Raw genomic sequence first — 26,961 nt, forward strand, 5'->3', positions numbered from 1 at the left:
GTATCCAAGCATAAATCCGATAGGCTGAATAATGTTCTATTTCAACTGCTGTGACGCAAGTGGCATATGTCACTTTCCTATAAGATATATTGAAATTCAAGATACGAAAGATATGAAAACAACACGAATAAATGTCATGTGAGCTGAAAAAAAATATATATACATGTATATGGCAGTGGATCATCGCTGTTTAAATAAGTCCATTCGTGTCTAAGAATATGTCGTCTGTCTATGCAATGACTTACTGATTGATCGATCGATGGATTGATTGATTAATTAATTGAATATTGTATTGACTGATAATATACTTTCATCGTGTTCTTATTATAGTATTGTGGAGCATGTGTAAACGTGTCAACTGCACGTGCGTATATAGTTGCCATGGTGATTGACAAATGCCGTGGATGCGTCGAACAGGATGATATCACTCTGGATGAAGAAGGGATATACATGCTAACTGGAACTTGGAACGCCATAGATGTTACTTGGCGTCTGACAGCATGCCCTGGTCTGGTTGGAGTAGAGAACATCACATTTGAGGTAAGGTTTATGATACATTTAAATGTTCGTTGTAGATTATATTGTGTACAAAATGAAGAGATATAAGCGTTACTATATACAATGGGTCGTTAATATTTATGTAAAAAAGAAGGATACCCAAACAAGCGAGTTAACGCAAGATTGAAACAGTAATACTACAATGGAAACAAATGGTATATTGTTCATATAGAGTTGTATTGTAAAATGCCACTGCTCTTCAATTATGACTGTAAATTTCGCGGCCGTGAAACACTGTAGCAGTGACAATTTGTTGGTATCTCACTACACGGCTGTCAGTGACTTCCGCAATATTTTGTAACCAAGAAAGGCATACAATCTCGAAGTCGCGAAAAATCGTAACAGTGAAAATAAAACGGTTCATATTACTTTTTTTTTCTTATTTTCTTGACAGTTTCAGACAGACAGTGATGTATTTGCTGTACGAGCCACCAATCACATATATCCCGTTACGTCCATGAGGTTATACTACTACGGAGAGTGGAGAGTCTTGATTCGAGACGAGAGAAATTATTATCATCGTTATTTTGACAGCACACAGATGACAACGCCATTTAATCTGACGATTTTCACAAGTGTTACCCGTCAATACGTTAACTACACATTCCGTGAATTAAGTCTTAGTCCAATACACAGTAATGTACAATTTGACATTTGTGATGGTGAGAAAGTTATTTATTTATTTATTTATTTATTTATTTATTTATTTATTTATTTATTTATTTATTTATTTATTTATTTATTTATTTAGGGAGTACCAGTATCTCATTGTTTACATTGCCACGTGGCAATGTGGACTCTTTTTACGCTTGTGAATATTAACTTTTATGAAATTAATCGCTATAGAGTCAGAAATAGACTGTGACTCTAAACGATGGGACTTGTGTTAAGTATAGAACGGGCAGAGCGGTGACACTACACGTCATCAACATCTCAACGCAGGAGTACAGTTAGATGTGTCGTACATTTTTTTCTATATTGTGATTTTGTAGGTTACTAATTTATATATTCACTTACAGGTTCTGATAGCGGTGTTGGTGCATCACCTACTTGGTTTTCTACGACGCGGTCGATATCAAATGAGTCTCCAACGATCCCTGTAACTACGCAAGTACTGGCCACGACGCAGCCAAAAACGACATTCATGACAACACCTGAGACCACGAGCCCCCCAACAAACTCTGAAGTTACCACCACTCGTCAGGTAACCACCAAATTTAAAGCGGCGACAACTTCACTACAGGCCACCACGACGCCGCCGCCAACGTCAACTTCGGATACAACGATCCTACTACCGGTCTTCACTCAAATAGACCCAACGTTGCCAACAGCCTACCAAAATACGTCGTCGACGTCGCATACAACAATATCTGTTGAAAGTACAACTCACCTGGAAGCAGCTATTACGGACACAATCTTGATGACTTCCATGATGACTTCAGAAGATCCAGATGCAAAACAAAGTATGTACACCCTTATCAGTAATCGTTAATCCGCAACCTTATTTGTCACCTTAGGTAGAATAAAATATGGTTCCTATAACAAGCCTTTCAACAATAGATAGAGTATGTAGGTAGGATTTTAAAAAAAAAATTTTTTAATTTTCTGTGTATTTATTCTTGGTTATAACTTAGTTTCATTTTTTTCTTGCACATAACTGTGCTTTCTTCAGATTTGAGTGTCATCAATTATAATTAAAATTGTTAACATTACCCAGTTTAGTAATATTATTAATTTTTGTAGAGTATTATTAATTTTCGTAGAGTTGCACTCAAATTTTCTTAAATATGGCCGACAAAAGTTAACGCCCGGCAGTAAAATATGGTAGGTCGAGTTATAGGAACCACACGATATTATTGTTTAGGTCTATTTTATTGTGTTATCTACACAATAAATTAAATACAATCTGTTGCCAAACTGTTTATATACACAACTCGAAAACAAATAGATGCCACTACTCAACAAATTTACTACAATCATTATTATGATTTTGCCAATTATGTGTTACCGTATGTACCCAAATTACACTCGCTGTAGTCAGTGCTCGTCACAACCCTGCGTTTTTGATTGACTATAGTAAGCTACTATTTAAACTAGTTTTGTTTCTTGTGCGACTGACTCAAAGAGTACCAACCGCCATCATGTCATTTGTTGGGTATTATCGTCGAGCTCCTCCAGGACAATATAACACGGGAAGATTAAACTAAAAAATTAGGCAAATCTGTAAACTGTTTTTTGTTTTTGTTTTGAATTGCTGCAAATATTACGTCACGTGCCAAAAGTTTGTTCTTAGAAACTCAAGATTATTTTGTTTTATATTTATTCAATCATTTTGAATCCACAATCCACGGTATTCCATGGCAAATGGTGGCCAAACGTGCAATGCAATAACACGCTCATGATTGTGACCATTTTATTTCATATTCAGTATTTAAAATATGCTTCACTTTTAAGTTTTTAGTAAATTATACGACAGTGCGACATGTAATTATTGCAGATTTGCAAATTTTGAGCTGACCTAACAGGACAGGACTCCAGCGTGAAAACACAATTGCATTTATACTCTTATATTGATATGTAATTTGAATTTGTAAATCCACGGACTTCAACAATAAGCACCAATACAGGAAATACCGACGCCTTTTAATAATTTGCAAGCAATACGACTTTCATACGCTTAAATCTGCGATTCAACTTACGGGGCTTTTGTATCCTTTTTGTAAGGCGGATTTTGTCATGAATGTCAATTAAATAGGAAAGTTAGTTATTGAGATCATTTCATATACGTCATTTCTGATTTTAGAATCTCTCAAATGAAGATTTGTACACCAAACAATCGACATTTTCACAATTGTACGTAATATACATGTACATATATATATAGGCATGTATACTTGTCATTTGATTAAATTGTGAAAATCCAGAATGTCGATAATTGTAGTGGATTATTGGATAAAAGAAGTGATATTTCAGTTTTCGCGTCATGACTCAAGATTCGAGCATTCAAAATGTATGGCAAACAACGCAATGACCAGGAATACATTTTGGCATAGAGAGCGCCACCATTCGGCGTTTATTAGTAAACATTTGTCCATTTGTAATAATCAACAACTTGGCAATCAAAACGTGTCGCTGCGTGTGTATGTTGCACGAAGCACCCTGCAGTCCTACTGGGAAAATTAGTCTAATAACATATTAGATAGGAGGCCTCGTTAAAAAAAAATATTTTGAGAGCAACACAGTCGTGTCAATATGTAGACTAATATCACATCGCTGGAAAATACACAGGCAGAACCATCACATGTGCGTGTTTATGAGTTTTCAAAAGGACATGAAATATACGAGTAAACAGCGCTAAATCAACTAGATTGTAAAACGCATTCCTATGAAATTGTTACACTATTTCATTTATGCGACTATAACGGATAACATTCGAGAGTATATAGTCAGAACCAATCACATTTTTCTAAGTAACATAAATATGTTGGTGAACAGCGCCACCCAGGCACAACAATACCGCAATAACCGTAAACCTGCGAACGACGTGTTCCCCTCGCCCATTCATCAACTCCTCGCCCATTCATCAACTCCTCGCCCATTCATCAACTCCTCGCCCATTCATCAACTCCTCGCCCATTCATCAACTCCTCGCCCATTCATCAACTCCTCGCCCAGCAAGTTGGTATTCTTACCAACTGTTTGAAAATGGCGTATTCTAGCATCTTTAAAGCGGGGGAGTCGTCATCTGCGCATGCGGCAAACGGCCATAGCGTGTCGTTGTTTACAACCAAGCGTTTCACCCATGAGCCTTTGCATTTTTAGCGTGCGTTGTTATCGTCGCTTTAATTATTGCATTATATATATGTAATGTTTGAGAAAGCTCGATACAAGAAACATGTGCGTGTTTCTTCAATATAATACCCCCCCCCTTTCAATTTAAATGAAATCCCAGCTGCGCTCTTTGACGTATATTAATGATGCTGCTGTGATGACTGTGAACATAACGGAGTCTACAATTTCCGTGCTGGTATGCGTCACCCTGGCGAATATCCGCCGTAATGGTTTTACCTATCCCTTAATTAATTGATTTCTTTGTCACGGTGTGTATATACACATACAATTGCATTGCCGTTAGATTACAAGTATTTTGAAAGGAAATTCGTTAGTGAAGAATTAAAGTCATATATATATATATTTATATATTTTAATTATGTATTGATTATTATATTGAAGTATTAATAATAATAATAATAATATTAATTACATTCAAATCGTTTACTTAAAAGGTAGCACGCAAGAAAATGGAAACCCAAAAGTGAAAGGATTAGGCTATATTTTTATATTCGCTGCTGTTTTACTTGGTATCGGCGCACTTATCGAGGTTGCAGAATGTGTTATCCGAAAGTAAGCCATAACTTTGTTATTTACTGAATACAGCGCCTCGGAGTATTTGTCTGCTAGAGGGCGTGTGTGCGTCGTTGATCAACGCCTGACAAGTGTCACAAGAGCGACAGAAATGAAATAAGACACGTAGTGATGAATGAAAGTTTTGATAGATATACGTATACAGGGCATTATTGAACGAGGGTAGCTAAACGCGGATACGGCGTTTTGATGGTTGATGTTCTTTACTTTTGTATTAATTTGCTGTACTCTCATTTCATTCATCAATCCATGCATTCTTTACACTATTGCATTCAGGATGCACATAGGATCCAGAAGACGTCAGCGTTTGATGGACAATGATGATACAAAACCAGGCAATCACGTGACACCCGCTGAAATATGACACGACGCGCGGACACCTAAAATATAACACTGTCTTGGAAATTGCATTTATAGTATATAACGAAATAAAAAATTGCTACGTTTACGCGACAGCATTCTATTGGAGACGAACTACTGCTCCTCCAAGCGATTATGGTCCGGGCCAAGCGAAAGCCGAGATTTGCCAGAGGTAATTCAGTTCGACCAGAGTCGAAGATAATAGTGCCCTCAAATACTCAGTATGAAAAAAACTTGGCTGAAAACGATGTTGGTGTCGTTCTTGTGTTGTTTCTTTATATGGCACGATGCTGTTAAGCTGGGAGAAAAAAATGGTATCTCGAATAAAATAAGGATAAAATACGCTAAATGTGTTACATCCTATTCGCACGCCATTTTTCTGTTTCCCGTTGAGCTATCAGTTTATCGCAGTATTTTTTTTACTCTGCCAAATAGATATTAGGGCGCGTACCTTTTCGTCAAGCCACAAATTGCATGAAATTACAAACGATGTTGTCTCCGCAATATTGAAATGTAAGGTTAGTTGAAGAAGATGGTTGAGGGCGTGATTCCGGCTACGATAGTTGAGCCCCGATGCGTATACACGGTCGGAGCCATGTCGGGGCTCAACCATATCGAAGTTCAACCCCGAGGATTTATTCGCCCGTAGGGCACCAATAAAATGTTATCGTGTAAACGTATCATATACACTCAAATACGGAAGCGTTGTCTGGTCATCTGGGGAAATTAAGTAGGAATGTATAGTTATGTAAGTTAGTGCAGAGTCATGCCGCCATATATATTTGCAGTGATTACGAAATGAGCTACGAAGGACATCTGCTAATCTGTGATTTGTTACCGTTATTGTTACGTAGATTGTACTACTTCTATATAGATGCTTCACACAGCGGTGATCGCTCAACAAATGTTTACACTATCTAGTACGGAACTACCATAAGGACATGATATCCAGATATGTTATCGAATTTATTTCCAACTGAACTTTGTAATATAACAATTTGTTGATAAATTGTTCTTTTGTAATTGATAAACAATAATGTATAGATTTTCCCAACCAAACTATATTTTGGGTTTTGCATGTTTAGTATTTGAGCGTTTTTTTGTTTTGTTTTTTTGCAATCCCCTTCAGATACACATCGATTGATTATTATTCATGTAAATCGTTAATAAATTAACCCATAATCTGTAATATCTCAAAAATACACAAGGTTTTGTATGGCTTTTTCATTTACTGATTTTATTTACGTAGTTACCTTTTGTTATTATTCATATGAATATTAATGTCAATACTTCTCAGAACATTCGTATTTAATGTGGCCAGGTTCCTGTGAGGATCCTCTTTTGTATGATTGCGTTCTACTCGTTTTCCACCGACGTTACAGACTATCAGGTGAGCCTGGCTCGGGATTCATATTACTTTCAACTCTAAATTATCATGCCTTCTGTGCATTGAACAATTAATTTTAGAAATCATGCAATGATCTCACCCATAGTCACATCATTTTCAACAGCAAATTAGTGTCTCATCTGTTTAACTTTATAATATTCATACCACCTTTCACTCAATGACATGTAGTAAGCATTAATACAATAACTGCATCTTATTACCCACTTTGATGCACCTCAAATAACTTGATTACAACTTTTAAAGAAGAAAAAAAAACGTAAATATACAAAAATAAAACTCTGAAATTACACCTGGTTCATAAAGGCTTGAATTTGTCGCGGTTTTATGGACATTTATTGTACTTCATTCAAATCAAGTGCTTTCATTGGCTATATAAACCATGTGATAACGACTCACCCATGAGTCTTTGCGATAATTCTTTAGTCATTGCAGAAATACTGCCATGAGCGAAAACGATAAATGTCATTAAATTTGTAGTAGAGTAGTAGTAGTAGAGCTTCATACGAGCGGTATTCGATCAAGTTGTTTTCAATCGCCATTTGAAATTTATAAACATATAAATGAAACAGATTCACGCATTCATGAATACCCGGTGTATTATCCATTCAGAGGCTGTCTTATTATACGATAATAAAAGGTAAAACAGCTTATGTAACTGCTTGTAAAGGAAAATATAAAAACAAATAACACTGATTTTGTGAGTATGACTAACCTTTTTAATCTACCAAGGTAAATTCATGTGACTTGTAAACTTAAATATTCACACAAAAGTACGCAGTCATAAATTGTGTACGTCGGATTTTGGAATTGCAAGGCTGGATTATGAAAACTAAAATCACCAGCGGGTCCATGAAAAAACACGTTAATTCCGCCTGGTTAAGCTGGCCCACAGAGAATGTCAAGCTTCAAGGCACACATGCCAGTAACTCTAATAACAATAATAAAGTGAAGCAATAATGGAATACAAACAATAGTATTCCCGCAAGTAACCAAGGCTATATTTCCCCCGCCACAATGCCTAAATAGCCCATACAAACAAAAGCATAGGTACCAAACAGTATAGTAATGGCGTGATACCTCTTCCCACAAAAGTAGCAAGTCTACCATTACCTGTACTATTGCTAGAATTACTTTAATTAGACTTGTCTGCGCAGAGTTAATAATTTCATCGAACATGCATGCACACAATAAAAAAACTCTTACTATAAATGAAACTCAAAATACATACGTTATTGTACACTAGTGTTTCACAGATGCCATGCAAGTGTACAACTCCTGCAACAATTTGAATTTTCAGTGTAACACTCCGGCAAAATACCAAAGGGCCAAAAATAAAATCAGAATTATGCAACTGATGGGGCGCTGTCATTTGAAGAAATACCTATATACTGGTATACAACTATAATTCAATTTGGTACAGGGGGGCTAACCACTCCGGAATTTAACAATAATTTCATACGAATATAGCTCAATTCAACAGTGTTTAATGACAGTCACTTAGGGGCCGAAAATCCAAATATATTGATCAGTACTATTTATTATCTGTGAAACTCCGCCGTGAAATCGATGCGTCGACCATTTTAGACGACCTATTTCTTACGTTAAAATGTGAAAATTAAAATTCTTATGGCGTTCCAGGATAAACTTATAAACATTCTTTCCAATTGCTGAGCTTTACAATCCACGTGACAAGGTCAATGACATTCTAAAGTTGGCCGTCTACACCACGTCATACATGTAAATCGCAATTGAAAGTGTTCCTCATCAGTCTGGAACCTAAATATTGATCTAGGTTTTTGACGAGTACCTTCAATTCAGACCACAATCAAAGTATTAAACCCTTGTTAATAAACTATATTTGTAATGCGTAAGAACAGTCTCATTTGTTCTCCACGTCATGAATAAAATAACGAGAAATCTGGTACACACATGACTGCGCATATGGAAAGCACACTTTGTATGAAACATTTGTGCAAGGTACTAGTAGAGCCCGTACATGGAGCATAAAGTGTGCACGCACTCAAAGCGTGTAACGGCCTATAGACCGGGCGACTTTGTGCTAATATAATTTACCTAGTTTCGAAATTTAAATCTAATATTTAAATTTTACAAAAATAGATATTTTTATTTTATTGTCGATTAAAATATTAACGATCCTCTTTTATTCGTTTTCGAATAAAACATATGCTTGGTACCGAGGCCTAGGTGCAGCTTATGGGAATTCATCATGGTGGATAATGTTTAGTGATGACATCATAAAATCCACTGGTAATGACACTGTATGTAATGCAATATTGTATCAATGTATACGTTTCAGAATATACAGGAAACGTGTACGTGTTCTTTGAAGGCCATAACATGAAATACAATCATAACGTGTCACATAAAATGTAATGCGGTAATTAAGTCAGCAGTTATACAAGATCGACCCCCCCCCCATCTGACAATTAATTTAACACAGTTCTTGTTTTCTTATATTTTTTTCATTTTGTCACAAAATATCTAGTACGAAATAACCAGGCTCCCGTGTGATACACATATTTTTGTAGTTACACGTCGAGTATAGATATATGTCTAAATATCCTTGATTGTTATATGAAAATATTATTATTATTATTATTATTGTTATTATTGTTGTTATTATTATTATTATTATTATTATTATTATTATTATTATTATTATTATTATTATTATTATTATTATTATTATTATTATTATACCAACGTAAAACACACACATAAGATTCATACTCATGATCAAAAACGCTTTATATCAAAAGCTGTTCACTCCACATGGTTTAATACAATACCTGTAGAGAAACGTACGGCGTTGAAAGTTGCATGCTTATATTTTACTTGGTATCTGAATCAGCGCTATCATCGACATTGTAGAATATGTCATAAACAGGTATTTTGTTATTTATTAAACACATCGCCTCGACAAATTTTGTCAGTTACAAGCCTAGGAAATCCTTAAAATACGCACCATACACGGCTATTTTTAATGAAATATTGTGCCTTTAAAAGGGTGGGTTTCGTTCGAAACACATCCTGATATTACTTGACCGATGACATAATGCGTAATATATGAACCAGCAATGTTGCCAGACGACAATGTTTTGATGGTAACTTTGATTCACAAACGCTGAATGCTGCACTGTCATCCGGCATACCATCAGTGTAGATCAGACTGAGGTAATTGCGGGTGAACTTTTATGATTAATATTATTAGAGTACACACACTTTTGAGTGTATTTAAAGTTTATTGTTAGTGGATGTTTTCCCCGATGTGATGTGAAACTCGTCTTGGAATCCTTCACGAAGTTTGAACCGCCAACATTGCAACCACACTGAGCTACCCGTGCCATATGAGCTCCGGGTGGGCACTTGAATCGAAACTTGGTAAGCATTCCGCAACACATAAAACGTGTATTACGTGTGGTTTTCAAACAGATAGTAATCTCCACGTTAGTACGTGTTTAGGGTTATTAAAATCGAAAACAACAGATAAGGGTATTTTTTTCCAAAAGGGTATTTTTTTCTCCGTGTGATTCTGCATCCGGGGATTCCACTCGCAAATATAGTTTGTTTATTATTTGTTGGAAAATGTTTGTACGTATTTCAAGTATTTTATAATGCCATGTTAGAGCATAGATACCCATGCTCCAATTCGATTGCCCCTACCCTCACGTAGCTAAGAGCATCAGTGGCTATGTTTTTGTCAGCCACGTGAAATGAAGTTTCTCACATGGGTTGGGAATCGTAACTCGAATTTGAAATATCATCCCACTCCTTTGGCACTTAATTTCATTTTGTCTGTAAAGGTAGTGTTGTCACTAGTTTTGTCGAATCACTACCTGATGCATTATCTATTTCGACACTTGCCGCTCACTTATTCATGTTTATAATTTGTGTTTTTAAATAATTAATGAATAAATAAGCTCATGGTTGACCCATACCATGGTCATGTGACAATATTAGGAACGTAATATATACTGATTGGCGTCATTTGGTGACTTGTAGCAAAAACTATACCTTAACCAAACTATACTGAATATATTTTGCAAACTGACAGACAAACAATCACTTTTTAATGTTCTTGGCATGCGTACTTTAATGCACATTAGTTAGATGAAACATACTTCCTCGGGAGTGGGTATAAAATAACACAAAGCTATACGAGTATCTCGCGAGTAGCTATATACATATATATATATATATATATACAAGTAAAAAGTTATATATGATTGTATATACACACAACATACGTGTTTTAGGTTTTAAGACACATCCGGTTGTCGTGAAATAACGGTCAATATTGTCATAATGTTCTTTAAAGGGTGGTGGTCGTCGCAACACGCATGCGCAAGATATGGGACTCTTGCAAACAAAGATGGCGAGTTTGGCTGAGACGTTACCAAGTTTTAACTAGATAATTTCTTTGGAGGGTTTCGAATGAGTCACCGGCGTATTGTTTATCAGCACAAACTACGCACATTCGCGAAGCGACGACTACCGTCCTTTTTAAGTTCTGTTGATTTCCTATGTGTTTTCACGATTGCATTAGACTTTATACGCGACTCTTCCTTCAAATTAAATTAAAAATTCAAGACAAAATTGAAAAAAAAACGAACACGTGTATAAATCAGATGTTCCGTTGTTTCGGATCAAAACGACAATAACATTGTGAAAAATATCGGACATGTTGGAATATGGCACATTCTGCTCTTTGAAGTTAACCACATCCCAAAATATGATTTGCATGGAACGTCTCTCACATTTCACACATATTTCTCTGTTATTTTTGCGTATTCATGTAAATGAACAGTTACTGTAAATAACAGTTTTCGTTCTGCAATTGTACGTATGTTACCATCCCAGTTTTTAATGATGATTTGATCCACTTATAACGTTAGAATCTCCCGCCATACCCCTCTCGGTTTATAATGACGACAACACTTCCGGCTGTGCGAATATGACAAATGTTCCTATGATGTAAACGAGCGTAGATACGTATAGAAACATACGATCTACGACAGCAGCGACATATTTCCAGTCATCAAGCATCTATAATATATATAGAGAAAAAAAACATTGTCAAAAAACATTAGACCCTGGATCCGGCATTCTATTTTGTTATATTGTCTCAACTACTAGCGACGTTTGCATGTTTCTTTGTTAAATGGATTGTTGCACGCAGGCTAAATGATGAATGTGTACGACTCTTGAAATTCCAGAGAACAAGTCATATTACCCATTCGTACCTGTTGTGGTGTACATACTGGACAGGTGTATTCGCAATTACAAAACTAAGGTTGCAACCGTCACTCGGAATCAAAACAAACTCCTTATGGTGTATGATGATTTCAGTTTTTACATTATGAACAGATGTCGTGCGTAAAATTGTTTATGAAAATAATGTTTACTTACTAATTTCTCTGCCTCGACGTGCTGCGCCCGTTGTCGAATGAGCATAACCTCCTCCAACAACTGTTCTAGTGTAGTGCTATCCGCTTTCCGGCAATGTCGGTGTTTTGCTTTTTTGTGTGGTCTTCCGTTCCCAATATTAACAGATGAATTGCAATTTGTCTCCTGTGGCTCGTCTTGATCGAACACTGTGTTCGTGTGTGTGACAACAACTACTTGACCCGTCTTGCTGTCGGTTTTTAATTCTGACCCGCATACATGCGGTGACAAATCATGCGTGATCGAATGAGATTTCATAATGCTAGCATGACATCTTTGCATACATAATGCTTTGGGAATGTAGTGCATAAAAATCTTGCGTATGACCGGGTGCATGTGCAGGCTGTGCACGTTGCGATTATGCAAACTAAGCACGCCTACTGATATCACAGTAGAGCATGCAATGAGGAACATATTAAACATTACGTATTGTGCAATCACAGGTATCATTTCCGACGTTGGGGGCATAATATCAGCCACTAACAAACTAAACACAGACATGGCGATCAGTATGGAGATACCCAGAGAAATCTTTTCTCCTGAATCCGGGTGCAGACAAAACATCAATAAAGTCAACAGCGCCATCATCAGGCATGGTACTAAAATATTAACTATATAGTAAAGAGGTCGTCTTGCGAAAGTGAGAGTGAACGCAAGAACGCTGTATACCTCATCCGGGCAACATTCAGGGAAATCATCTATTATTTCTACCGTTGAATTGATCAGATTCCATTCAGTATTTGTAGTGTATTTATCTCTAATAACCACATCGTACAATGGCCGCAATGACACGTGTTCGCCAGTGTATTCCCAAGGCCCAAAGTGCAAGCTACACTGCTGGACGTCGAAAGGAAAATATTTAATATTCAGCTTGCAGGGCACTTCAAAGATGGCCGGTGGTGTCAGGTAGACCGTGCCATCGGATTCCAGGGTCACGAACTGTGATAGTGGGATGTTGTACACACCATTGCCGCTGAAAAGGGAAAGTGTGTAAACGTCAATTGTCGGAACATTTTTCGAACAATGGATCATTCTGTTGTCTAGATTCTAGATCAGCGACGACAATCTGGGATGCGAAACAGGCGAAAATGGATTACTCAGTTTACTAAATGTTTTGATAAAAGATACTTTCACAGACCGCACTTTTGGCGTTTGGTTATTAACTTGTAATCGATTCAATGCTATAAGTTGATTTTTTATTAATTTAATATTTTCTATTTTGAAAAAAAAATTTTGCAAGAGATATTTATTTTCCAAACTGTTTTATTCAATCTGTGAATTGTAGCAAAAACCAACTGAAAAGCGGACATAGTTAAATTGACTTCATTATTAAGAATCTCAACGCATTCGATTTTTATTTTATTTTAAATGTACTGAACTCATCGGCTCTCTGTTTAATGAAACACTCGTGAGTCTCGCTCTTAACGAGATCTCGGCGACAATTTGCGTCCAAAGTCAATTTTTATGTTAAAATCATACCTGTTCTCAAGCACAATATCTGGGCGCCATACCCAATCTGTTGGTATAACTAAGTAACTAACATTATTGAAATTGTATGGATTCCATGACAACCGATAATCAACCCAGACCTGTAAAGTTAAAACACGTTTGTATCTGTTATTTTTTCATTGTGTGTGTGATTGGATCATAATTCACAAACACTGTAATATTCACAATATATTGAATATTTACAGACATTGTGTAAACACACAGTGTACAAAAAATACAATTTTCAACAAGATTATAGAATGATTGCCAATTATCACATAACAACACAAAATGTACTTTATTTTCAAATGAATATTTTTATGCAAATAAGAATAAAAACAAAGTGAAAAACTAACCTGTTCAACCCAACAACTTGATACTATGATTTGATTTTTTTCATGCTACAAAACATAAATCAAAGCTATTTAAAAAAATGTCATACTGGAATTGCTCCGTAACGTGAACAAGCTTAGATGACGTCACATATTTAGTACATTGTATCAAATAATGGTCGATAGTTTGCGCTGCTAGTTTGAATATGCAAAAGATGAAAATAATAGTGCTTAACAATTAACACGCTTTATCTTTTACGCAACAACGTTGTTTTGTTGAGCACAACTTAATATTCATTAGACGAAACAATTGAGAACTCTAATACGCATGCGCTCTAAATGTTTTATAGACGAGTTGTAGTCATAGTAACAGTTACACTGTAACCTTATAATGAATTTCCTGATATAATGAACACATAACATGTCTCCCGCTCATAACAAACCCAATGTAGTATGTGCTTCATTATAGTGAACATTTCACTATAACAAACTAATTGCATGTCTCCCAAAGAGTTCGTTTTAACGAGGCTACATGTATATTAAGCGTATTAGTTTTTTGAACGAATACTATTTTGTGTGGCAGTACAAAAACAACGTATTTAGTTTACGATGAGTCATAATCAAACGGATTTTTCAACATTCAGTGCCGAACACAATATATTCTCATCCGTTATTGTATCTTTATTATTAGATGTTTTGACAGTGCCCTCAACCAACCAATCCCACATACAATACCTAACCGATATCAAGAAACATAATCCGAAAAGTGATTTAATAACGAATACGGAGATATTATGCCAGCGATTGACATGTTAATCACAATGAATGAATGAAACGAGTTACAGATGAAAAGTTACATGATCTTCAAAAGATGGTGTTAGAGTGAGCACATTTTACTCCACGAGTGTGAAATAAAATATGTAAGTGAAACACGGCACACAGTGAACAATGTGGTTCACAGCACAAACAAAACGATACTTTAGACACTTGGGAATTACGTAAGTTCTATTACGTTTTATTCCTTATTCAAATATTAGACGAAGGATCATTATCCGTATGTTTATGTTGAGTAATTACAAACGATTGCGGTTACCAATTACCATTTTCGGTATATTATATTCCAGTAACGTAATCTACTGTACAATTTGATAGTATTTGATTGCACTCAATGACGTATATTGTATAGCAAAATAAATCAGTAGGTGGAATATTTATGGAGTTTGATGAATAAAGCCAAATTTTGATGTTTCGGAAGCACTGAGCACACGTAACACTTCTATATCATTCTGAGTCGTAGGCAAGAATCATCCTCAAATATGTGATATTACTTAAAAAAACCTACGAGCGCATTATTGTCATTGCTCGTGATATTGCCTAAAAATAATTTCAATATATTTTATCAGAACAGGTGGCCGAACAGCACCATGGAGTGCCGGCATGTTGGCTAAAGTGAAATAGTATTTGAGTTCTTCGCATGGTGTCTAATTAATAAATTTGTCGACTGATCATCTATACCAGTAGACGGCCGGTGGCCTCTTATATGGCCACACTCGGATTACCCGTCAACAGTTTATTACGTTCATGGGCGATGGCTCCTGCCAACAAATCGGATAACTCTTGTCAGAAACTGAAATTCAGTGGGTGTGTTACGACTTTACGTTAGACAGTTACGTTTTCTGTTAATATGTTTATTGCGGCGCCCAATTTCAGTTTTGTCGTCTTCCCATAATGCTGTGACGCATCATAAAATTCATAAATTCATAATTCATTCATAAATCAAATCAAGGAATTTTGAAATCGAATGGGTAACAGCAGACTCCCGAAAACTTGCGTACGAATAACCACGAACTATGGTTTACTTCATTCGAGCTCGCATTTTACTGTCAATTACAAAACCAAATGTTTTTTGCTTTACAGGTTACATCGTACAGTGTATAATTTAGTTTAGTTAGTTCAATGAACATTAACTTTCCAAAAGAAATATCAGTTCTGATTTAACTATATCTAAATTAACGAGCAGTAGTCATTAATTTTAAAATCTCATCACCCTAATTTTCAACATTTTTATTCCTAAGAGTAACATTAGAACCACGAGCTATCGAATTATACAATTTTATAAATAGGGTTGTTTTTATTAGATGTTTTTCTAGCTCTTAGGGGACTCAATATCATTAGAGACCGAGCCCCTAGGCTGAGAATGCATACCTTTGTCTGCCTTATAATCTTGCAGAATTTGCGTCTATTTTTTGTTTATTTGCTAAGAATTCAAGATTCCTTCTTTGCTTTGAACGGTATATCCCATTGTGACAGTACATGGCAATCAATACTTGGTAAATACATTTTAGAACGGTCTTACTGGCGTAAACCAGAATTAATCCAGTTTTGTATAGACATAAAATAACTGGATGCAACTTGATTGTCTGTGTCAAATTAAGGCAGTCATCATGGTGTAGGCGGTTCAGCCGACCACACACTGAGGAACACCAAATTTAAGTGAAATTTTGTGAGTTGGCATATAGAATCAATATAATCATGACCAAAGGCAACTGAAAATGTTAATAAGCGTAACAAAAATATGTTTTACTAAGCGTGAGTGTGTTTGTTTTAGTTGAAATCTGAAATTCTGGGTCACAGTGAACATTTGGAGGGGGTTGAACAAATTGTACGTTGTCTAATAGAGTGATCCTAATTTGATTACTGATTTTCAACACTTGTCACAATATTAGTAAACACAGCGATTTTCAATGCGTTCAAATGCCCTATATGCATCATACATATGCCCAGTCGCTAAACATTTGATAACATTGTATTGTGATTTGCATTTAAAAAAACAAAAAAACAACGATGATTAATTTAATTATACGAATCGATCCTGTGAAACGCTCGAAACACAATAATACAATAATTAACGCCGGGCTACGCACACCTTTGACCTCGAATAATTTTACTTTTCATCGCGCCTAAACTCAAACAATGGAGGTTGATGAATGCTCGATTGATAATAAAAAACATTCCCCGGCACATTCGTTAGATTGATGATGTGTGCTGCATGCGCAATATACACGAATTGCTAAGAGAAAAACTTACCACTTCCAACAGTTGCGTAATTGATAACCCAAATTCCAAAACTAATGATTCATTGTAGCTTTCCACAGGGCGTACATTTTTATTATAATTAGTAAATAACAAACTTTGCAAACGGTCTTCTACTTGTGAACCCGAGCATGCTGTTCAACAACAATAAAGAACAAATATAATAATAAATATTTGCAATAGACAATCTACAAAGTAATATATGCACATATTGAATATGATACCATTTCACAGATATGTGAAGGAACTTAGCTGGACGGGAGCATGAATGCGACAGCAATGAAATTACCACTGGACCACTACTTTTATAAAACCCAAGGATATTTTTGATTTCCTATAGAGGGTTTATCCTGATATCGACAATATCACAATATAGGTTGTTGTTAGAAAACAAGATTCAATCGGCATTAGAAATAATAAGCGTTAATATATCGTATGAAAACACATTATGAATAAATTCCCGTTTCAACTGTAAATACACACATTTCATTACATCACTTTAACCAAACCAACCCCTCCTGCAAAGCGCGAGCACAGAGAAAGTATCATGACGCGTACGTTTACCACAATATAAAGGCACAAGATATTGATATGTCGCGCGTTCATACGACTTTATCTGAGTAATCTGAGTAAGTCGATGAAAATTGGACATTTATAATATTACAGAGAAAACTACTAAACACAATTTTTCATTATAATCAAATTAGATTAATGGATTTCATGTTGGTCGTGTTCTTTTGTTACTTACCGTTTATCAGTGCAACGCATACAACGAGCGCATATAAGCATTTCCAGTCCATGTTAAACAGGAACCACGAACGTTTTGAATAGTTAAATCTCGCAGACTTGGCTTGTGGCATCAGTGACGTCACGTTTTCTACAAGTGTGATCAAAATAAAAAATGTAAAATGTATCTTCATATTATTCATAGTAACCTTATAAGGATACATATCCTTTCGTGGCACAGTATCACTACTGTGTATTTTCTAACAAGATGACTGGCCACAAGACAACTCAACAAACTAGTGCCAAAACCCGATAATAACCAGGCGCTGCTGAAAGTACAAGGAAACATAGAAAGGCACGTGGAACAGTATTTAAACTGATAGAAATCTAATATACGACATCGAAAGTTGAGCTTCATAACAGTAAATTATCTTAACAAATGCATATTTTATGGCGTAGAATCATTTATTATGTTCGATGACACTGCCAAGTGTTGGGAGTGGGAAACATGAGAGTGTCGTTCGTCACGCTAAGTATCGTTGCTAACAACTCACACCAACATGAACCAGAACTCGACATTATTTAAGCATGAGTTTTGATAGTTTAATTTCACACTTAGTTCCCGTCTGTATAACCCTAAACAGCATTACTCGATCGTAAAATTTACAGTAACAGTATTGTCAAATATCTTTTCGAAAAAAATCTTTGCGCTCGATTTGCTGATCATTGTATTTGCGTTTATACACAGACTGCCGTCATCCGCCAACTGTGCCAGACATTTAATATAATTAATTTAAATCCACGGCACAATCGTGTGACACAATACAACTCACTTCGTATTTCAAAATCAGTTGAATACAAGTAGCTTATAGGAAACAAACGCCACATCACTATATACAAGCTAATAACATGAACACTTAAACAATCGCCAGACATGTATTGGTATCGTTTTGAGTGTTTCCTTACCTACTAGGTGTAGATCGCTCAAATACTCGTGCCAGTGTGTTCAACTGGTTGTCATTTTTGAAGCAGCATGATTTTCAACCGCCCCACTCACTTAATTTATATATCCATCAAGTACATACAAGTACATTTATTACGTGTCCCGTGTTTACTGTAAAAACATATCAAATGTACCTGCTGAATAAACACACCAAGACATGGGAAGAAATGACACTAAAATATTACTTAGTAATTTCTTCAAAGGTTTATCGAATAATAGTTCCGTTTCGGATATGTGATTGGCTGATGTCAGTGATACAAAAATCAAATTCGTTGTACGTGGGAGGTTGGAGTATATCTAAGGTATAATATCACGTGGGTGGATTTCTCGATGTCTAAGTATTATCATGTAGCATAGTACGGAGTACTTAAGGGCTATCCTGAGCGTATATTTTCCGAAAACACTGGATAATTGAAATGCAAGCTAAAGAAGTATTTACGATATTTGCACCCAAACAAATAGAATGCGTTTTTTTACATTGATTACTCAATATAAATCTCGTTTTGTTATCGTTTCATTGTGCGATCTCACTGAAGTAAGTGTGAGAATTGCCTTCAATATATAATATTTACGTCAGAGCCTAAACTGGTGAACTGTGATGCAGGTCACTCACTGTTTGTCGGGTCGTAAATTGACACGTGTATTACATTAAACAAACTGCATATATCGCCATCAGTATGTAGCCATAGCAATAACATTGTGAGAAAGACACTAGAAATTATCTAGATAGATTTTCCTACTAAGTATAAGTGGATTCTCAAGTTTCTGAGCAAGATATTTCTACAAACATAAAACACACTGTTTGTTCACACTAAACCTTTTAATCTAGTTCACAAAATGTACTTTTTTAAATACATTTTTGTGCCAGGCGACAGCTCCGGACATTAAATGTCACTGCTGTCTCTCCTGACTTATTTTATATGTGCCAATTGCAAGTTCTAGTGCTGACACATAGTGCATTTTGCCATAGAAGTCATATTCATGTTTGGGACTACATGACAGGGCTGTGTGGCCATCTCTCTATCAAATGGCAATTTAATGCGCTATCCTGGCGTCAACCAGGCTCGGTCGAACACAAGCACCTGATGACCTTAACCAAAGTCGCTTTCGTTAGTGAATGCATCTCGGTAAGTGGAAAGGGCATTCTCATTGAGTCTGTGGCACACTCACGCAGGGTAGAGGTTGACCATTTAGATGTTCAGCCTAAGGTGTGATTTGAACTTGGGTCTACCGGTCATGAGTCTGATGCGACAACTACTAGGCTATCAGTGACCAGTTTAAAATTTTCTTTATATCAAATTAAATGTCGAATATTTTTATTTGCGCCGCGTGGTTCACCATGGTTATACATGTATACATATATGTGAGTATTTTCATTCATCTCCATCTGTTACATGGACGTCAATTCCGCAGACTTCAAAACATTGAACGTAGAGATATTTTCTACTGAATAATATGTTCCCAATATAGCAATTTTGTGTACTCCCGTGCTTTTAACCAAATCGCCTGGATATATATGTTTTGGGTCTATGACGTCATAAAGTAAACAAGGTGACATTTTGCTTTTAATCTGATTAGGAAAATGATTTCATTGTCAATTTATGATAATAATATAACGAGAAAATATGTAAAAGCTCGCAATAGATGCAGACAAAACGTTATACTTGCTCTTGGAGTTGGCAATTTGCTGGGGCAAATATATATCGATTACGTGGACAGCAAGCCAATTTATTGTTGGTGGTATTTAATTGTCGTACATTTATAGCACAGGTATTTTCATGTGTGTGCTTCGTTGTGCCATGCTATAGCCACTCTGAGACAACAGCGCGCAACAGTTGTACATGATCTCTTGTGTCAATTTTGACGAATAATATACGTTGGTACGTCTAAAATTGTATGCGATAAAACTAGATTACTTGACTGTATATATTCCGCAGGGCCAGTCTGTCTGATAAAACATTATTTTATTTCGCTTGAAATGCTTCTACTAAAACGAGTATAATTTCCTAGATTCCTTTTAAAATTATGTGAAAGTCAATATGTTTCGGCGTGGAAATGAAACACACACCGGAAGAGAACGGGAAATATAATTACTTTTTCTTATATTGTGGGTTGCTTTATGTAATTAAGTAAACAGCAAACACGGGAAATCTGCTGGGGATAAATTAATTATTTTTTTTTATTCAAGATTTAATTAAACGATGGTAACTCAATTAGTTAACAGGAGACAATATCACTTGGATATGAATTAACTTCTTTTCCATTAACAACAGTTTAAAGTGTAGGAATGCAGTAATTCGTACTCAAACACACGTTTGACATACAAACATTATTATCGTGGCAGTAACTCGTGTCAAGAATAGTAATAAATGAACACGATATCCTAATTCGTGGCGTCAGTTCCGTTAAATCTATCAAAAAAACACGAGTGCACTTAGAAATCGAGATAAGTAGGACTGAGTGTTAGAGCGCGTTGCTACGCACAATTAGACTGTTAATGAAATATTTGGTTATATGTGTTCGACATTATGAAATATGATATGGGTACTTGTCCTATTTCACTCGCTGGCAATATAATTTTAATTTCAACAAAGTGAAATTCATCGATTTATATCGTCGTTTAATTATTATTTGGATGCGAGAATTATTCCTCGTAATCGATAATGTCGATTATAATTGTTGGTGTCAGTAGAAGTGATTTGGTAAAAATGTATTAGTTAGGTAATAGCTATTGTTTTTTTCTTGGTTTGAAGTTAGTGATGAAAAACGAAGCACAATATGCTCCTAGGTATCTAGCATAAAATTTACGGCGTTAAATGGGAATATATGATCGACAAATGTGAAGGGCAGCATAGTACAATTATGCTAAAGCTGTGGATCAATATAGATTTGAGAAGGATATAGTAAATATACAATAACTGAAAGAAAACATCAGAACTGTTCTAGTTCACATTGTTTGTTCTCTTGAGCTTGTCAGCTGACCAATTAATTAGTATACAATTACGTAATTGAAATACAACTTTACGAGTTTCAGGCAGTTACGATATTTGTTAGAATACTAGAATAGATAACGGTGGATACTATATATTGTTCGGCTCAATACATTCAAATACATAGAAGTATTTGAATTAAACTTATTATTGTTAAGACTAAAATGGCTGCCAGTCGGTTAAATCCGGTCATCGTAAAAAATAATTAGATACCTATTTTTGTTGTACGATGTTTGGCAGAGATCGGTTATAGTTGAGTGTCTGCGAAATAGCTCCCAACGCATGTACAATATGCGACAATAAAACACACAAATCATGACATTATATTATGTGTCGTGTTTAATTTTCGTTTTTATTTATTAACGATAATTGGCCAGTGGCAGAAAGTCGCGTTTTTTGAAATAAACTAAAAGATAAGAAACCCACGTTAAGATAATGATTAATATGAAATAAGGCCAATGTGAGGGAAAACTAGTGAAAGCGTATTTTTACCATAGGGTGCCCTGTTTCGCATTTCGGATTGTCCCAACTCTGAACACCTTCAGTAGGATTATCAGATTAACGTATGTTGGACGGCAATGTACTGTAGAACACGTTGAAATAGCTGCATGCAATTTTAGCGGACTTGACTCTTGGCATGAATTAATAGAATCTTAATTTAGCTAAAGTGACGAGAAAATACTTTCTGTTAAATTGGCGAAATTACAGATAAGGTAAATTAGGTAAAATAGCATGCTAGCTAAAAACACATGTTTTACAGTATATATTTTACTTTTACTATGCCACAGGAATCGACACACTTAAATGCGAATATTTTCTCGCAATTTCCATCTAGTAAGTTGAAGGGCTAATCTGCACTGGCTCGGAAGGTTGTAAATGATTAGCTAGTTTGAATTTGCATAACAATACTGACAATGAACGTGCATTCAACGCCACAAGTTTTTTTGTTTTTTTTAGCCAATCAGAATTCATCTTCCGAGCCAGTGCAGATCAGCCGAAGTTGAATCCGCCGTCGTAATGTCTGTGCATAAATGTACATAGCGTCTTTCTGGTCAGTCCATGTAATGTAGTATTAACGTTACGATGTTTGACAACTTGAGCAACGCTACGATTTGCGACGAAATAGATTACAGAAGTAGTGTGTACTTATAAATCAATTTTTATTAGTATTTCCAAGATAATTTATTTCCCGAGTATTCCGCGGGTCTCCGCTACACATACATGTGTTGTTAGCCGTCTGTTTGCGGACACACTTAGTGTGCGAATTCAGCTTGACTCGTTGCGAAATTAATTGCAATCATATCCTATTGATGTACACATAGATTATTTGAATGGTCCCGTAATACATTTATCTTTTATTAAAAATTAACAGATGTTATTTATCGAATTATTGAAGTATGATATTTAATGTTAATATTTTAATGCACTATTCAAATAACATTCGGGTAAACACTGCCACGCATATCCAATGTTTGCATTAAATCGCTACTAGTAATTTGCAGCATTCAAAAGGGACCATATGACTAAGGGAAAATAATAAAGTGAATGAAAATAAAGAACCAATGACGTATACGCATAAATCAGTGAAATTGTGAATGTTAGGACATCAAACACACCGATTGTTTGCCCAGCCGCTGTGGCACTTTGACAAGATGGCCATTTCATACCTGGGTCGAAACGGATCCCCCACGTTAACGTCGAGGGTGTTCAACAACCGATGGAGAGTGTCATTCCGGCTGAATTTAATATATATATATATATATATATATATATATATATATATATATATATATATATATATATATATATATATATATATATATATATATATATATATATATATATATATATATATATATATATATATATATATATATATATATATATATATATATATATATATATATATATATATATATATATATATATATATATATATATATATATATATATATATATATATATATATATATTAGTAAAACAATAAAGTTGGGTTTTAAATGAATATACTGTATAAGGTGAACACATATCTACGTCAACAGAATGAATGAAGAGTCGGTAGCCGTGTACGTATTCATTTCGATAGTATTTTTCAAATTATGCCCGTCTGTATTACAAACTTAGTGGGATCAACTAGAGTGGGGGAAATGTGCTTCCCAACTTCTGATTGTATTTGAAAGGCTTTGATTAGATGAAACTGTTAAATATATTTAAAGCTTAGTCGATCAAGACATATTTTCTTGAGAGTGGTTCTCATGATAAGTGTTTATCCACAGGGACACGCAACAGTTGTATCACTTAAGCTGAGTGTGCGAACATAAAAATAGACAGACATGCTTAGTGCAAATAAGGTTAATCACCTGGATACTCAGAAAAAAACACGTTGGCTATCTCAATGAATAAAGGTTAAACGTTATACAGTCTAATAATTTTCGTATCAGTAAGCTAACAAAATCCCTGAAAGCATTCGCCGACGTAATGACCGTATTCCCAACCCTGGCACGTACGACTGTACAATTCGTATTGTTACCAGATTGTCCATCCTGTTGTGAATTAGACCCCCTAGGTCACCGAAATTACGGACGATAGCTCACCTCGTCTTAATAAAACAACACCTTCTACTGTACTAATGCGAAAGATTACTATCATGACATAATAAAAAATTTAAATATTCATAAATCTATTATTATAACACATGGACGTAAAACTTTCGATATCCACTACTTAATATGAAGAATACTAACTTACCATTCATTTACTCGTCAGCACACAGTCTAGTTATTGCCGTGGTGTTTACAGCGAATCCAATTTGTAATTTGTAAGCTTAACCTAAAATACAACATATGTTACAACTCGGTCTTTTGCGGATACCGACCGATGACCTAATTTCACGCCAAATCTGGTGTTATTCATCACTATAACCGACGTGATAAAACGGTATGTTTGCTTCTGATTGAATGGGTAATTGCTGTCAACACGATTATAAAGATGTTTGCTGCGTTGGTTGGCCACATGTGGTAGACTAATTGCCCCCCCCCCCCTCTGTGTAATAACAACGTAATCACATGGGTGGATTATTTTAAGGGAGAAAGGATCAGTAGTTACGTCTATATCTTTAACAAACATAACACCCTGTCGCTAACATTGTCTAAACCTAAACACAGACTATACCCATACTCTTCTTAATGAGTGCATTTTGGAGTGAACTTATTTCGCAATCGATGACCTCGACTAAAAATAACTATTCACCACATCAATTATTCAACGTACGTATTATGGCATAACAAAATATCTCAATAAAGTTACTGACTGTCGAAATTTAATACTTCTACAAACAAATTGAAGAGCGACCCTGGTTTTCGAAACCAATAAATTACACCATTACCATTACGCCAATAATTTGCGCCCTCAAATGATAAAAATGGATGACACGAAAGGCGTTTAAAGCGAGGATTTTTTCAGACATTTTACAGTATTATAGATGACGAACCACTGCACAGCCAAACACAGTTATCGATTTGAACTACAATGTCTCTTCATCCATATCCGTTATTTTGATGTATAAGACGCGCCCATCACAGGAGGGCGCGGTTTATATTATCAGCCTTGAGTTGTTTTGATCAAAAATTTTAATATGGTCATGAATACCGGATATGAGAGCACTTTACTACCATCATGGGGGTAAAAGACAGATTACTTTTATGCTACCATCTAGTTAATATTTTTCATAGTGAATCTTACACTATATGGGGCCACTATCTGGTCAATTAAAGTGTAATATTTGGTAAAAACAATTAAGACATTAGAATTTTATTCGGCATTCAATTCATGTGGGATTTAACCACATGTCAATACGTTAAAGTTGCATTTGGGGACTGTAACTATGGTATCGTCCTGTACGCCCTTAAAATAAATCAACTGTTCTTTCGGTAACAACAAGTACTAAGTGCATATAAGTTGTAATTGTTGTTCCGTTCAATAGCAGCGGCACATTAGAAATACATGATATACTTTTACCGCGGTTAAAACCCAACGATTCTTCATATCACCTTAAAACTTGCGTAGTCTGTTCAATTGCATGTTTAGACCAAATACTAGACAACCAGAGAAAGCTGCTTTCCATTAAAACACAAACGTTTCATTCACTTCGCAATCCGATTAATTTAGCCATATGTTACACAATTTCTATAAAAAATGACACTTTATGTCACTATGCAGTTATTAAATTAATATTTCATATTGGAGAGGCGATACAAATTCAAATTAGGCATAATATATCATTGCAATACAGTCATGAATACATTAACTTCTTTTTTATGTGGAATCAATGTACTAAAACATTGAAAAATATATTTTGTTATTAATAAAAGTGTCGTTATTCAAGATCAAACAAAATGTACGTGACAGTATAACTAAACGGTCTGTTAATGAAATATCTTACGCTCTAAAAATACGATTAATGTCTGAATTTATAATTTGGCTATCTACAATTGTGTAGCATATGATAACATTAAGTGGTAGAAACACATCTATGATCCTATCCATAGGTGTATATGTGAACGATCTTTTTTCCGTAAAAATGCAAGCAAATGTTTAATCAAAAACCTGCAACCGTCTAAAAACTGAAGTACTGGATATGGTCCGATGTGGAAGTCGTTGGGGTGCTTTTAAAAAAACAACCCGCGATCTCTCTCACAAGAGATTTAAATTTATGTTTTTAGACCTGTAAATACACTACTTGTGAAACAGACGACTTTTAAATTCAACGAAGATTTAAACAATATTCAGGTTACGATTATATATGAACATTATACGTGTCAAATGTATTCAAGTTCTGTCGATTTGCCTGCTAGAAATATATCCTCGCTGTCTTTATCTCGACATCGATGATACATATTGCACAGATGATACATGTTGCACTCGCTGATACTATTGGTTTGTGATTATGTGAAATCGGGAATCTTTTGGACAGCTTTTGTTCATTTTCCATTGTACATATTGCCGGATTTTGCGTACCTCGAACACTACCTACTATAACTATTTACAACAGATATAGTTAAACCTACTATTTAGTAGAAGCGTAAAACGAAATAGCCAATCACATTATTATTA

General features: G+C 35.3%; 2 protein-coding genes across 2 annotated transcripts; one reads left to right on the plus strand and one right to left on the minus strand.

The window, feature by feature from the left end:
* The first annotated feature begins 966 nt into the window (after positions 1 to 966).
* On the plus strand, positions 967 to 6,550 carry LOC146737912 (uncharacterized). Its single transcript, XM_085504732.1, has 4 exons — positions 967 to 1,220; positions 1,578 to 2,021; positions 4,845 to 4,962; positions 5,260 to 6,550. The coding sequence occupies exons 1-4, from the start codon at positions 1,016 to 1,018 to the stop codon at positions 5,345 to 5,347; spliced, it is 855 nt and encodes a 284-aa protein (XP_085360858.1). The 5' UTR covers positions 967 to 1,015; the 3' UTR covers positions 5,348 to 6,550.
* Positions 6,551 to 10,820: 4,270 nt separating this feature from the next.
* On the minus strand, positions 10,821 to 18,988 carry LOC100377908 (neuronal acetylcholine receptor subunit alpha-5-like). The gene is made up of 7 exons (XM_006812457.3): positions 18,823 to 18,988; positions 17,879 to 18,007; positions 17,125 to 17,264; positions 14,062 to 14,106; positions 13,697 to 13,806; positions 12,182 to 13,190; positions 10,821 to 11,818 (listed from the first exon to the last, which is right to left on the minus strand). The coding sequence occupies exons 2-7, from the start codon at positions 17,988 to 17,990 to the stop codon at positions 11,693 to 11,695; spliced, it is 1,542 nt and encodes a 513-aa protein (XP_006812520.2). The 5' UTR covers positions 17,991 to 18,007; positions 18,823 to 18,988; the 3' UTR covers positions 10,821 to 11,692.
* Between the last annotated feature and the right edge of the window lie 7,973 nt (positions 18,989 to 26,961).

Source organism: Saccoglossus kowalevskii, chromosome 10 (genome assembly GCF_978046115.1).
Source record: "Saccoglossus kowalevskii chromosome 10, keSacKowa6.1, whole genome shotgun sequence".
Classification (NCBI taxonomy): domain Eukaryota; kingdom Metazoa; phylum Hemichordata; class Enteropneusta; family Harrimaniidae; genus Saccoglossus; species Saccoglossus kowalevskii.

Bases quoted from the DNA above. Each gene is read 5' to 3' on its own strand.
- LOC146737912 (XM_085504732.1), top strand. From the start codon at position 1,016: ATGAGGTTATACTACTACGGAGAGTGGAGAGTCTTGATTCGAGACGAG. The intron at 1,221-1,577 runs GTGAGAAAGTTA...ATTCACTTACAG, and splicing joins ACAATTTGACATTTGTGATG to GTTCTGATAGCGGTGTTGGT. The intron at 4,963-5,259 runs GTAAGCCATAAC...TATTGCATTCAG, and splicing joins GCAGAATGTGTTATCCGAAA to GATGCACATAGGATCCAGAA.
- LOC100377908 (XM_006812457.3), bottom strand. From the start codon at position 17,990: ATGCCACAAGCCAAGTCTGCGAGATTTAACTATTCAAAACGTTCGTGG. The intron at 13,191-13,696 runs GTATGATTTTAA...TTCCCTTTTCAG, and splicing joins GATATTGTGCTTGAGAACAG to CGGCAATGGTGTGTACAACA. The intron at 11,819-12,181 runs GTAAGTAAACAT...TATATATTATAG, and splicing joins ACGTCGAGGCAGAGAAATTA to ATGCTTGATGACTGGAAATA.